At 40.0% G+C, this 15028-nt stretch overlaps 1 protein-coding gene across 1 annotated transcript in view; it reads right to left on the reverse strand.

Annotated features, from left to right (window-relative positions):
• The window catches only part of KIAA2012 (KIAA2012 ortholog), a 111623-nt gene that overhangs the window by 13548 nt on the left and 83047 nt on the right, over positions 1–15028 (reverse strand). Inside the window, 1 exon segment of the mRNA XM_060015593.1 lies at positions 2553–2643. Coding sequence (XP_059871576.1) covers positions 2553–2643 — 91 coding nt within the window.

The raw sequence follows: 15028 nt of genomic DNA on the forward strand, positions 1-15028 counted from the left end.
AAGAAAAACTCATGGACACAGAAGAGGGAAAATGAACAAACATTAATTGAGCATCTGTTTTCTGCCAGGAACTTCACTGTGGTGGGCATTTTACACACTTGGTCAGCCCTCTTTTTCTTAACACATCCCTGAATAAAGGAAATTAGAAAGTTAGTCTTCACTTTTGGGGTTCTCTCAGGCTAAGTTCTAAACCTTAGGGAGAAGGAGAAATAGTTGTTTTTTTTTTTAATTAAATTAAATTAATTTTTTATACAGCAGGTTCTTATTAGTTATCTATTTTATACATATTAGTGTATACATGTCAATACCAATCTCCCAGTTCATCCCATCACCACCATCCCCCACTTTCCCCCCTTGGTGTCCATACGTTTGTTCCCTACATCTGTGTCTCTACTTCTGCCTTGCAAACTGGTTCATCTGTACCATTTTTCTAGATTCCACATATATACGTTAATATACAATATTTGTTTTTCTCTTTCTGACTTACTTCACTCTGTATGACAGTCTCTAGGTCCATCCCCGTCTCTACAAATGACCCAATTTCGTTCCTTTTTATGGCTGAGTAATTTTCCATTGTAAATATGTACCACTTCTTCTTTATCCATTTGTCTGTTGATGGGCATTTAGGTTGCTTCCATGACCTAGCTATTGTAAATAGTGCTGCAATGAACACTGGGGTACATGTGTATTTTTGAATTATGGTTTTCTCTGGGTATATGCCCAATAGTGGGATTGCTGGGTCGTATAGTAATTCTATTTTTAGTTTTTTAAGGAACCTCCATACTGTTCTCCATAGTGGCTGTATCAGTTTACATTCCTACCAACAGTGCAAGAGGGTTCCCTTTTCTCCACACCCCCAAGGAAGGAATAGTTTGCCTCTCTGGGGTTGCATGTTTATGACTTTAACAAAATGAAATAGGATTACCTAACTGAAATTTCTTCTATCGAAGGCTTAGCTGAAAAAAAAGTGACCTTTAAGAAAGGTTGTCACAGAAACATGCGCCTATATATCCATTTCTTTATGCCCTCTGAATTCTATTCTTGATCAAATTCAGATACCAAAATGTCATGTACTGTGTTAGTGTGATCCCTTGTAGAACTGCTGTCACTGACCATGTGTCTGGAGGATAATTGACTTATGTTCTCTGGGTAAAAAGGTCACTAAGAAAGAGCCATATGGATTGAGTAACAGCTGAAGCAGCAGCTACCGTGTGCCAGGCCTGGTCTTGGATATTTTATTTTTTAGCTAAATCAGTATTATATTTACTGAGTTGGGCTAGCACAGGGCCTTACTATAGAAACTTGAGAAATATTTATCAAATGAGGTAAATGGAATTTCCTGTAAATATATGAGTCTTTAAATCATTTAATGTCACTCTATAAAACCTATAGAAGAATACTTTAGAATTTAGGGCTAGGAAAACCTTTATTTTCCCTGAGGAACCGGCATGCTGCAAATGATAACCACAAAACCTGATCATGTTGCTCCCCTCCTTTTTTTTTTTTTTTTTTTTTTTTGCGTTACGCGGGCCTCTCACTGTTGTGGCCTCTCCCATCGCTGAGCACAGGCTCTGGACGCGCAGGCTCAGCGGCCATGGCTCACTCTCAACCACTGCGCCACCAGGGAAGCCCTTTTTCTTTTTTTTTTTTTTGCTTTCACATTCAGTCTGAAAGTCTGAACTTTAGTCACAATGACTATAATGACTTTTGGGGAGTGTTGGTGTTCTTTTTTCTTTTCCTCCAGATTAAAAATAAATTTTTTTTGATTATCTCATCTTTCTTTTTTGGTGGATAGGGGGTTGTTATTGTAGGCAGTTTAAATCCATTTTGGAGAAGATGAGATACAAAAGTTAAAACGTGGAGTTCTTCAGATAGCTAGCTGCCTCAATACCCAAGTGCCCCGTTCCCTTTTTTGTTCCTAGAGAGCACCCAGCCTTCCTGACCCAGGAGGGAATCCTTATACCATGAGGCAGGTGAGAGCAGGTTCTAAAGTCACCAAGGCTCATGGGAGGTCACAGAGGCTATTGGTCCAGCTTGCCACTGCCAACCGGGGCTTGGGTGAAGTGACTGGGCCTGACCGGCCGAGCTGCTGGCTGATGAGCTCATAGTAAGCACATGGTGAGCACACAGGAATCACTTAATACACGTTAGCAATTTGTATTAGTATTATTGGTATTATTGATTTTACCCAGAGCTGAGTGAATGCTGAGAGGAGAAACCAAGGTTGAGCTGAGAGACCTCTGCTTTCGAGGTATGTCTGCAGAGCTCAGATATGTGGAAAAATGGAGAAAGCTGCTTCCACGTAGTTAGCATTCCATTTCAGTCTTCACCCACCCAGCCAAAGAATATGTTTAAGTAGGAAACACATCACAGTATAATCCTCCCCAAGAATCTTTGTTTCTTAGACAATAATTTAATTCTGGCTGGTAGAGCATGGGGCTGGTTAGCTGAGAATCTTCATGCCTCTTAGGAAAAAACGGAAATGAAGTTAATTAAAAAGAAAGAAAAACAAAAGTAGAGAAGTCCATGTCATTATGACTTTGAATACTTACGCCTTTTGGACAGTATCTGCCTCAGGGGTCTGCGTGTGCTCAGCCAGGGAAACACTAAGAGGGTCAAGGGTCATACTCCTCTGCTCTGGGTCTGTGAAGACAAAGCATCCTTAATTAGCAAAGGACAGCAGACAGTGATCCCACACATGAGAAAACGTCTACTCTGGTGAGCAGTCAACGGCGTGCAAATTAGCACAACAAGGTATGTTATACCTAGGAAACTGGCAAATGCTGCAGAAACTAGTGCTGACACGTGGCAAGTGACATTAAAATCAGTAAGCCCCTTTGGGAAAGCGATGTGACAGTACATATCAAGACCTAGAAAAACGTTCTTGTCTTTGATCAGGAATCTCACTCCTGTGTATATTTTCATAAGGAAATAATTTAAAAGAAGAAACAAGCTTTTTGTACAAAGTTATTTATTACAACATTATCATTAATAATAAAAAATTAGAAACAGCCAAACAATGGGAAATTTATGATGCATTAATTTGACATTTAGAATTATGGTTGAAAAGATAAATCAGCATGGAAAATATGATATGGAAAATATGATATAATGACAAGTAAAAATAGAAAACTATAGAATTGTGTATTAAAACTGTAAAAGCTGGAAGAGAAAACAGAAAAAGGAAATAACATGCTAGATAAAGAGGTGTATGTGTTTAAATTTTTTCTTAAAACCCCAGTGTGATTATATCATTGAAAAGAAAACTGATTTAAAGAAAAAAGTTATATTCTGAGGAAGGCTTATGCAGGCTACACACAGCTATTGCTGGGTGCTCTGAAGACCGTATTGGGTAGTTTTCAGAATGAGAAGTCTCCAGACTGACTTCATATTAGACTAGGCTACTTTTTATTGTAGATACTGTAAGCAATTTTTAATTATGAAACATATATTTCATTGCAGAAAATTTGGAAAACACAAGCATAAAGAAGAACCCTCCCTGCCAATCAACATATAATTATTAGAATGACTAAAAAGACTGAGTATATCAAGAGTTAACACAGATGCAGGGGAACTGGGACTCTCAATCACTGCTGGTTAGAATGTAAAATGGTACAACCACTTAGGAAAATAGCTTGACAATTTCTTAAAAAATTAAATATTGGATGTACCATAGCATCCAACCATTATTCTAGGTGTTTTACACAAAAGGAATGAAAGCATATGTCCATAAAAGGACTTATATGCAAATGGTCATGGCAGCTTTATTTGCAATAGTCAAAAACTTGAAACAGCCGAAATGCCCATCCACAGGTGAATGGATAAACAGGCTAGTATATACATACAATGCAATACTATTCAGTAGTAAGTAGAAATGAAGTGTTGATACACTCAACAACATGGATGAATCTCAAAAGAATTATGGGGAGTAAAAGCAACTAGACAAAGAAACGGTATACATGGTATGCTTCCATTTATATAAAATTCTAGAAACTGCAAACCAGTCTATAGTGACAGAAAGCAGATCGGTGTTTGTCTGGAAATGATAGAGACTGGAGTTGGGGGATGCATGAGGAAACGTTTGGGAAAGATGAAATTAAAAAAAAAATTATTTATTTGGCTGCACCAGGTCTTAGTTGCAGCACGAGGGATCTTCAATCTTTGTTGCGGAATGTGGGACCTTTTAGTTATGGTATGCAGGATCTTTAGTTGCAGCATGTAAACTCTTAGCTGCGGCATGGAAGTCTTAGCTGTGGCATGAGGGATCTAGTTGCCTGACCAGGGATCGAACCCGGGCCCCCTGCATTGGGAGTGCTGTTTCTTAGACACTGGACCAATAGGAAAGTCCCCTGAAATGTTTTATCTTGATTGTGGTGATAGTTTCATGGGTGTCGACATATACAGTATCAGAACTTACCTAGTAGATTTTAAAAGTTCTCATCCCAAGAAAAAAAATTGTAACTATTGCTGATTGACATTAACTAAGCTTATTGTGGTAACCATTTTGCAATATAAAGTCATTATGTTGTACACCTTAAACTAATACAACGTTATATATCAATTAATCTCAAGAAAACTAGAACCTCCCCCTACAAATCATAACAATATTTAATGTCTCAGTAGAAGAAAATTGTTGGTTGAATAATTTTATATTCTACCAAATAATTATACATAATTAAAATCTAAGGAAAAGTGAAGTTGATTGCATTAAAATCTTTATAGAAAAAGTAATATTTAACACTTAAAGAAAACATCTAATTGTACAATTTAAATAGGTGTAATTTATTATAAGGCAATTATCTCTTGATAAAGCTGCTTAAAAACTTAAAGATATATTAATACAAATAAAGTGTCTAAAACAGTGCTGGCACCTGTTAAAAACAAGAACCAAAACCAACCAAACAAACAAAAAACCCCTGACTCATGATCCCTCTACTCACATACAACTACAGTAAAATACTTTGGTGTGTATACTTTCATGCATATATAATAAATATATACTCATATTTTAATAGAGTTGATAAAATAATGTATATATAATTTTAATCTATTTTTACGTTATTAGAATTTCCCATATCATTAAATATTCTTAAAAATGATTTTAATAACAGCATAGCATTTCATCATATGGATATACCATAATAGACTTAACCAAACATGTAACTTTTAAAATTCAGGTTGTTTTGAATTTTTTTATAACTAAAATGAACTTTGCATAGCATATCCCTGAAAGGAATGTTTCTGATTATTAAAGGACTTACTCGTTGTCCACATCTATGATTACTGAAGAATGTACAGTCTTAAAGGCACAATGTCTGCTGCTGAATTGCTCCCCAGAAAATTTGTACCAATTTACACTCCAAGGAAATGGTCATTCATTCCTTTATTTATCACATGTTTATTAGATACCTACTACCTGATGGTCGTTGTGTTAGGTGCTGGGAATATAGTGGTGAGTAGGACGGATTCACACATTGGTCTCAGGAAGCTTAAATTTTAGTGGGGAAGATGGATATTAGCACAAAGCAAAACAAAGCAAAACGAAATAATTTTAAAAAATGTTTTTTGAAAGGAAGACTCTTAATATTCAATCCTCACTTCCCTCTCTCTTTGAGCAGTAGATTCTTGCATGAATTAATTGATTTTTCCTCAATTTTGTTTAAAGGTATTATAACTTTAAAGAAAGATTTGAAAAGAAAAAATTTACCTGTCATCCCACCAGCATTATTCCCTTAATACTAGTTTATCCATTTTTCAGTGTTCAGTGGTGTCCGCACCACCACCCAGAGGAACTTGGGTTCTCTTCTGCCATTCCCAAATGTTAAGGGTGGCATCTACTATCTCATACATCAACCTCCAGACTTTGGAGTAGGGACAGAATTGTTAATGTACATGGTGGTTGAGGGAACTGGAAAGGTTGATTGCGGTGGTACCCTGGAATTTATTTTGTCTTGGATCATATGTAATAGTAATAGAGAGTGGGAGCTGATTTAAGTATTTTTGTGATTGAGAGGAATTCTGTGAGAGTTTCTTTCCCTAACTTGGCTGGCTTGGTAAAAGCTGTTTCATTGAACAAGTTTCCCTGCTCTTCCCCACTATTTTGAACTTTGGGACAGGGCACCATATGACCAGCAGAGGGCGCGTTTGTATTGACCAAAAGATGGGGTTCTACAATTGGTGTGATTTCACCACTTTGATTAGAATTGAAATCCTGTCGCTGGGACGTGGATCATAGCAGGGTGTTTTGTTTTGTTTCTCTAGTAAAATAACCTTATATTTAGGAAGTATTGGAATAAACTAAGTCAGTACTTTGAATAATAACCTACAACTTTTAACTGCCTTAAAAAAATCTGTAAAATATTTTAGGAAGGCAGAGTATAGAAAAACGACCATATAATGATTACCCATGAACTTACCACCTACCTTTGTGAAATCTTAACATTTTGCCATATTTGATTCACATTTTTTTACTAAAGAAAACATTTAAGATATAGTCTAAGACTTTATTGTATCACATATAATCCTATTTCCCTCACTCTCTCCCTAGAGGTAACCATTCTCTTAAATTTGGTATTTATCAGTTGACTGGGTTCAGAATATGCTACCCCCAAACATGGCACCTTGGCATACTGAGTATTTTAAGCTGAATGAATTTGAGAAAGGGCAGTGTAGGTTATGAGACGGCTACTCATGTGAGAGGTAGGTTCTACTTGGAGGAAAGGGGCGCCCTTATCCCTGAAGACAGAGCAACTCTGAGAGGAACCCAAACAAACAGGCCTTGCTCTGTTTCCCCCAGTTAATTACCCTTTGCACTTACCTTTTGTACTATCACATTGTCCACTGTTCATCAAACCAAGTATAAAGATGCTCAGGCTTAACTACTTCCTTATGAATCCTCCTGCATCACATAAAGCTTACATTAAATACATTTGTGTGCTTTTCTCCTGTTAGTTTGTCTTTGTCAGTTTAATTTTCCAGCCCAGGCAGGGCCTCTAAGAGAGTAGATAAAAGTTTTTTCTCTCCTACACTGTCCTCATGTATATTTTTATACCTTTACCACATATAAAGCACTTCTAAACAACATATAATATGATTTTACATATTAAAACTTCGTACCAGTAATATCATTTATGTCACTTTTGCAACTTGCTTTATTTTGCTTAAAATCTTGTTTTTGAGGGTAACCCCTGTTAATACATACAGTTTCCATTCACTTATTTTAAGCTCTTGTACCTTATTATACCGTTGTATAAACTTACCACAATTTATTTATCCATTTTGCTATTGATGGCTTTTTTATTTCCAGTTTTTTGTGATTACAAACAATGCTGCAATGAACCTTCTTGAGTGAGTCACTGTTCATACATGAAAGAGTTTCTCTAACGTATACCTGGGAATGGACTTGTTGGGTTGCAGGGTATATGCATCTTCAAGTTATTGGGTATTTCCAAATTGCTCTGAGTTTCTAAAACTCCATATCCTCATTAATAATGAATATTCACAGACAAAATTTTTTGCTAATCTGGTATATATGAAATATCTCTTTTTCTTTTAATTTGAATTTTCCTGATTAGCAAGTTTGACTAAGATAAATGGTCATTTATTTAGGTTTCCTCTTCTGTTAATTACCTATTAACATCTTTCACCCATATTTCATTTGGGTTGATTGTCTTTTTTAAAAATATTTATTTATTTATTTTTGGCTGTGTTGGGTCTTCATTGCTGCACGCGGTCTTTCTCTAGTTGCGTCAAGCGGGGGCTACTCTTCGTTGCGGTGCATGAGCTTCTCATTGCAGTGGCTTCTCTTGTTGTGGAGCACAGGCTCTAGGTGTGTGGGCTTCAGTAGTTGTGGCACGCAGGCTCAGTAGTTGTGTCTCGTGGGCTCCTGAGCACAGGCTCAGTAGTTGTGGCACATGGGTTTAGTTGCTTCGTGTCATGTGAAATCTTCCCCGACTAGGGCTCGAACCCGTGTCCCCTGCATGGGCAGGCAGACTCCCAACCACTGTGCCACCAGGGAAGCCCAGGGTTGATTGTCTTTTGCCTTCTCTATTTGTAGCACTTTTTGGTGCATTTGGGGTACTAATTCTTTGTTGGGTATATGCACTACAGATATTGTGTTCTAATCTGTATTTGTCTTTTAACTCTGTTTAACATATCAAAAACTTTAATTCTAATATAGTTGGGTTTGTCAATAATTTTCTTTATGGTTTGTGTTTTGAATCATGGGTAAGAAAATTTTCCCTTTCTCAAATTCATAAAGATATTCTTGTATATTTTCTTCTAAAAGATTAAGAATTTTGCTTTTTCACATTTAGATCCTGAATACATCCATTATTTTGTGAGGTAAGGATTTAAAAATTGGATAACCAGTTATCTGAAAATTATATAGGGAATAATAGCTCATTCTCTCCCCCACTGTTTTCTAATACCACTTTTGTCACATTTCATTTCTGTATATGGGTGCATTTATTTCTGGATTCTCCCTTCTGTCTGTCCCTAAGTCAATATCATAGCCTTAAAGTAATTTTTGATATGTGGCTGGGTAAACTCTTCCTCTTTGTTTTTCTTCAAAATTTTATTGGCAGGACTTCCCTGGTGGTCCAGTGGGTGGTCCCCCCCAATGCAGGGCTCCTGGGTTCTATCCCTGGTCGGGGAACTAGATCCTACATGCAGGCTGAAACTAGGAGTTTGCATGCCACAACTGAGAAGTCCACATGCTGCAACTAAGACCCGGCACAGCCAAAATAAATAAATAAATAAACAACTAACTAACGAACTACTCCAGGGTGACCCATTCATTGGTGGGGACCCCACACTTTAAAAAAAAATTGTATTGGCTATTTTTGACACTTCTTTATGCATTTTGCGATCAACTTATCACGTTCCACCAAAGACCCTACTGGGGATTTTAAAAAATAGAGTTGCATTGAATTTATAGATTAATTTAGGGAGAACTGTCACCTTCAAATCTTTGAACATTATACATAGCACTATATAGAATGTTATATTTATTCAGGCCTACTTTTAGTTAATTTAATAAGATTTTATAATTTCTTCATGAACGTCTAACACATCTTTTTTTGATTTATTGCTTTTTAAATTTATTGATATATATATATTTTAAAATTACATTTATTCTGCCTTCCTATATAATATGTACCATTAGATAACTAAATAGTAGAAGAGAAAAAAATTTTTTTTTGGTAGGAGTTTCCCAACTAATTCATAACCTTTAATGAATGAATGGATCTGTAGCTGGTGGCATCGTGAAGAGACCGGCAAACGTTACATCTCCTGATGGAAGAACACAATGCCCTCTATGAAGTGGTCTTGTGAAAGGCAATCCTGAATCTGATCAAGTCTCTAGATCCAAGTACTAACTTACAGAAAATACAGAAGACAGAGAAACATGTTAAACTATACCTTGAGGATTGAATCAGAGAAATCTAGATTGTGGGAAACTCTATAGTAAAAGTCACCCAGTTTCCTAAAAATAAACTAAGTGAGGGGAAAGAAAATAGAAATGAGAAGACTCGATAAATTAAAGGACCCTTAAAAGCCATGTGTCAGGACTTCCCTGGTGGCGCAGTGGTTAAGAATCCGCCTGCCAACGCACGGGACACCGGTTCAAGCCCTGGTCTGGGAAGATCCCACATGCCGCGGAGCAACTAAGCCTGTGCACCACGACTACTGAGCCTGCGCTCTTAGAGCCCGTTGCAATGAGAAGCCCACACATCGCAATGAAGAATAGCCCCTGCTCGCCGCAACGAGAGGAAGCCCGGGCTGAGCAACGAATACCCAACGCAGCCAAAAAAAAAAAAAAAAAAAAAAGCCATATCAACCGATTGCAAACAAACTCTAAAACAATTATAATAATTTTGAGACAATTAGAATGTTGAAAACACTGATTGGATATTCAATTATATTAAAGAATAGTTCTAATTTTTAGGTACAATAGTGGTATTACGGTTATGTCAAAAGAGTCTTTCCTTGTCTTTTAAAGATATATACTCAAGTGTATATGGGTAAAATGATATGAGCCTGGAATTTGTTTCAAAATACTATAGAAGGCAGGAAGGAATTGGGGATATTGGTGAACAATATTGGCCAGGAGATGGGTACGTGAAACTCATTGGTGCTGTTCTGTCCACCCTTGTGTATGTTTGGGGTTTTCCATAATAAGAATTATTTTAAAATTGCATTATAAATTGTACTTTATGTTTGCAAATACTATTTTTTTCCACAATTGATTTTTGTTATTGATGTATATTTAGTAATCTTGCTGAATTTTTTTGTTTGTCTTTTAATGGCTTGTCTTTTAATAGCTTGTCTATAGAGGCCCTCGGATTTTTCACATAGGTAATACTATTGTCTGAGAATAATGACAGTGTCATTTCCTCCTTTCTATCCTCTTCCTTTTCCTTTATTTTGCCTTCCCTACTGTACTGGTACAATGTTGAATAAGAAGCAATGATAGAGGGCGTCCTTATCCTAGTCCTGCCTCTAAAGAGACTGCTTCTGAAGTTCTACCATTAAAGTGTGATGTTTACTGCAGGTTTTGGTAGGTACTCTTTTTTTTAAAAAATTATTTATTTATTTATTTTTGGCTGCGTTAGGTCTTCGTGTTTGTGCGCGGGCTTTCCCTAGTTGCGGCGAGCAGGGGCTACTCTTTGTTGCGGTACACAGGCTTTTCATTGCGGTGGCTTCTCTTGTTGTGCAGCACAGGCTCTAGGCGCGGGGGGCTTCAGTAGTTGTGGCGCGGGCTCTAGAGCGCAGGCTCAGTAGTTGTGGTGCATGGGCTTCGTTGCTCCACGGCATGTGGGATCTTCCCAGACCAGGGCTCAAACCTGTGTCCCCTGCATTGGCAGGCGGATTCTTAACCACTGCGCCACGATGGAAGTCTTTTGGTAGGTACTCTTTATCAAAATCAGGAAGTCCTCTTCTATTCCTTGTTTGATAATTTTAAATCATGAATGGGTGGATTTTATAAATTTATTTTTCTTTTTGCATGTATTGAGATGACCCTAAGTACAGAAACAGATTTTCAAATGTTAGACCATTTTTAATTCTGCGGTAAACTGAATTCAGTCATGGTATATAGATATGTATGTGTGTGTGTGTGTATAATGATTTGATTGGCTAATATTTCATTTAGGAGTTTTGCATCTTTGATCATAAGTGAGATTGGTCTATAAATTTTCTTCTTATGCTGTTCTTGTCTCTAGTTTCAACTGCTTTTTGGTTTTGATGAATTTAGGTCTCAAGTTAGAAATGAGCTTTACTTCCTGCAAGGTGAAGAGAATTTTCAGGGTCAAAGGGCAACAGCTGTATTCTGGGATTCTGGGGTCTTCCCTGGGGTTTCCATCCTGGGCTGAGTGGAGTGAGCCAGAAACAGTCCTAAGGATGTGTCACTTCCCACTATAGAGGAGAACTTTGAAAATACTTTCCAGAAGGAGAAATAAAGGAGTAATACTAGAGGATGTAGGTCATCTAGGCCAGCGGTCCCAAACCTTTTTGGCACCAGGGATCGGTTTCGTGGAAGACAATTTTTCCACGGGATGGTTTCGGGATGATTCAAGCTCATTACATTTATTGTGCACTTTATTTCTATTATTATTACACTGTAATATATAATGAAATAATTATACAACTCACCATAATGCAGAATCAGTGGGAGCCCTGAGCTTGTTTTCACTTGCCACTCACTGATAGGGTTTTGATATGAGTCTGCAAGCAATTGATTTATTATGGTCACTGTGCAGTCAAAGCTCTCTGCTAATGATAATCTGTACTTGAAGCCGCTCCCCAGCGCTAGCATCACCGCCTCAGCTCTCCGCCTCAGATCATCAGGCATTAGATTCTCATAAGTAGCGCGCAACCTAGATCCCTCACATGCGCAGTTCACAGTAGGGTTTGCCCTCCTGTGAGAATCTAATGCCGTCACTGATCTGACAGGAGGAGGAGCTCAGGCAGTAATGCGAGCGATGGGGAGCGGCTGTAAATACAGATGAAGCTTCGCTCGCTCACCTGCCGCTCACCTCGTGCTGTGTCGCTCAGTTCCTAACAGGCCACGGATCGCTACTGATCCGTGGCCCAGGGGTTGGGGACCCCTGATGTAGGCTGATAAGAACTAGCAGACTATGCTGAAGCCAGTACCAGGGCTCCAGATAGCAGAGCCTGGCAGTGTAGGGTGACTGTGCAGGCCTCACACAGAGAGGAAGTGAGGAGCCCCAACCCATGTTGTGAGGTGGCCCTTTGCAGTAGTGCCATCTTCCAGGCTGTGGATTCTGACGTAATGGCAGTGCCTCAACTCCTGGGCACATATTTCTTGTCTCCCTATTTTCTCCCCAGCGTTAAGAGAAATTTTTGCATCACTGGCTGCTTCACTTCTTGGCACAGATTGGGCAGTCATTATACTTGCTCCTTTTTTTCTTCTTTTTTTAATATTTATTTATTTTATTTTTGACTGCGTTGGGTCTTTGTTGCGGCCTGTGGGATCTTTGTTGTGGCATGCGGGATCTTTCGTTGTGGCCTGCGGGCTCTTCATTGTGGTGTGCAGGCTTCTTTCTAGTTGTGGCATGCAGGCTCAGTAGTTGCGGCACTTGGGCTCTCTAGTTGTGGCTCGTGTGCTCAGTAGTTGTGGTGAGTGAGCTTAGTTGCTCATCAGCATGTGGGATCTTAGTTCCCCGACCAGGGATAGAACCCGTGTCCCCTGGAAGGTGGATTCTTAACCACTGGACCACCAGGGAAGTCCCCACTTGCTCCGTTTGGAGCTGTTTATTCCTGGAGTCAGGAACTACCCCTGAGGAAACGCTTTCAAAACCAAACTAAATTGAACTAAACTAAACACCTACAGACACTGAGTTGAGAGAGACTTGGGTTACCTTGGTTTTAATAATTAGCCACGATTTTGCATAATTCTCCTGGCTTCTAGACCTCAGTTTCCTTTATCTACAATATAAAAGAACTTCTAGAGATTCTAAATAATCTCCAAGTTTCATGCTGGCTTTCAAAAAATGCTGCCATTATTTTGTGGTATTTCTTCAACCTTGTAACTATTTCCTAATCAGAAACACATGGATGGCTCTCTTAAAGAGCCAGGGGCTTGGAGTCATAGAAACCTGGGTTCATATCTCAGCTCCTTCACTTACTGGCTGTGTGACCTTGGGCTATTTACCTAACCTCTCTGAGCCTCATTTGCCTCATCCGTGAAATACGGATAATGTACTTTATCTCATAAGGTTGTGGTGAGGATTAAATAAGATAAAAGTACAAAAAAGAAAGTACCTAGCAAAGTGTCTTTCTGCAGAGTAAGTGCCAAAAATTCCTTCCCTTTTCTCCACCCAAGTGACATGTGTGGAAAACTAGCCAAAAGATAAGCTTTATAAATTTAAAAGTTTAAATTGTTTGTCTGGCACTTCAAGGTGTTTCCCGTTTGCCTGCCTCCCACCTCTTCCCTAGAGTCTAAGTCGGTCTGTTTGGTAGATTTTGAGACTGTCTAGCTCTGTGAGTCTCCACCCAGGCCTGGGATCCGCAGGAGGTGCCAGCGGGTAGCGACATCACAAGCTACCGCAGAGAGGAGAAGAAAAGACTAACAGATGCGGCCCGGAGAGCCGACCCTTTGGGGCAAGCCGAGCCTGGAGTCCCGAGCTCGCTGCAAGGAGCTCCGTTTGCAAGGAGGTCAGAGGCGACAGGTGGAGACGGCCTCGCGCTGGCGGAGCGGCGGCGCCGGGCGGGCACCGGCGGGAGAGCGGGCGCCGCCGGCCCCTGGAGCCGCCGGTGGGGGGCGGGAGACGATGGAAGGCGCGCCCCGCCGCCGCCTGCTGGGACCTTTCGTCCTCTCCTCGCTCCCCCGATTTGCCACACTTTTTTTTTTCTTTTTGAAAAACTTGCCTGAAGATTCTCTTCATTTCGATTTCTCCACTTTATATGTGTGTGAAGCATTTCTTCTCTATTTCCCCTTGACCTTTTTGGTTTCTTGCCCTTTACCTACCAGAACTCCAGGATCCGCAAACGCTCCTTTTGGTAACTGTTAACAACTAGACTTGATCTCTACAGATGGAGTCTGGGAGGTCAGTCAGGTCTGGAGCCTCACCTCTGCCCAGCTCTGTGACCAAGGACATGATCCTTAACCTCACTGTGCCTCAGTGTTCTCATCTGGCAAATGGAGATAATAAGAGCTCCTTCTTTACAGGATTGTTATAAAAGTTAAATGAAACAGTTTACAGAAAATGCTTAGCCTGATGCCTGGCACACAGTGAGTGTGAACTGCTACCCCTGTCTTAATGGCTTTACTGCAAATGCACTCTGGGTTCACTAAACTCCTTCCATCATGTCCAGCATCACCTCCTCCAGGGAGCCCTCCCTGACTTTTCCCTGTCTCTCCCATGCTGGTCTGGATCAGTTGTCCTTCCTGTGTTCTCTGGGAACACTAAACACATTGAACACAGAGGTGGTTCTAACCATGCCTGCCCAGGTCTGGCTCCTCTATTAGAGTGGGAGCTTCATAAGGAGTGTGTCTCATTCAACCACAGAGGGCCTGGCACTCAGTAGGGGATCAGCAAACGGTCCCTAAGTAAATGAAGGCAATTTCCATTCATGCAGCGAGTGGTTAAAGACCTAAGGCCGGAACCTGGGGTCTGAACCCTGGAGCTGTCTCAGTGCTAACACTGAGACTTCCACTCTTCCCCTTAACAGAAACAATCCCAAGGTCACTGAGTCATAGGAAATGAGAGGAAGAGATTGGAAGATCAGTTTTGTTATTTTCTGATGAGGAAGTGGAAGCCTAGAGAGGCCAGCAGGTCTCTTGCGGCCTCATGCCCGTACAGGAGGACCGTGGTGAAGACTGTGTTCTCATTCTTGACCCGCTGGGCTGTTACTCACTGGCCACTGTGGCTGAGCCTGGGCCCCCGTGCAGCATGGGGACTGCTGGTCTCTTTCGAGACTCTCTTGGTCAGGGCCCACCCAAGGGTGACTGGGGTGGCAGAGCTTTATGTGCGACACACTGAAATGGTGGCTGGCTTTCCCT

The sequence above is a fragment of the Delphinus delphis genome, chromosome 7 (assembly GCF_949987515.2).
Source record: "Delphinus delphis chromosome 7, mDelDel1.2, whole genome shotgun sequence".
NCBI classification, from domain to species: Eukaryota; Metazoa; Chordata; class Mammalia; order Artiodactyla; family Delphinidae; genus Delphinus; species Delphinus delphis.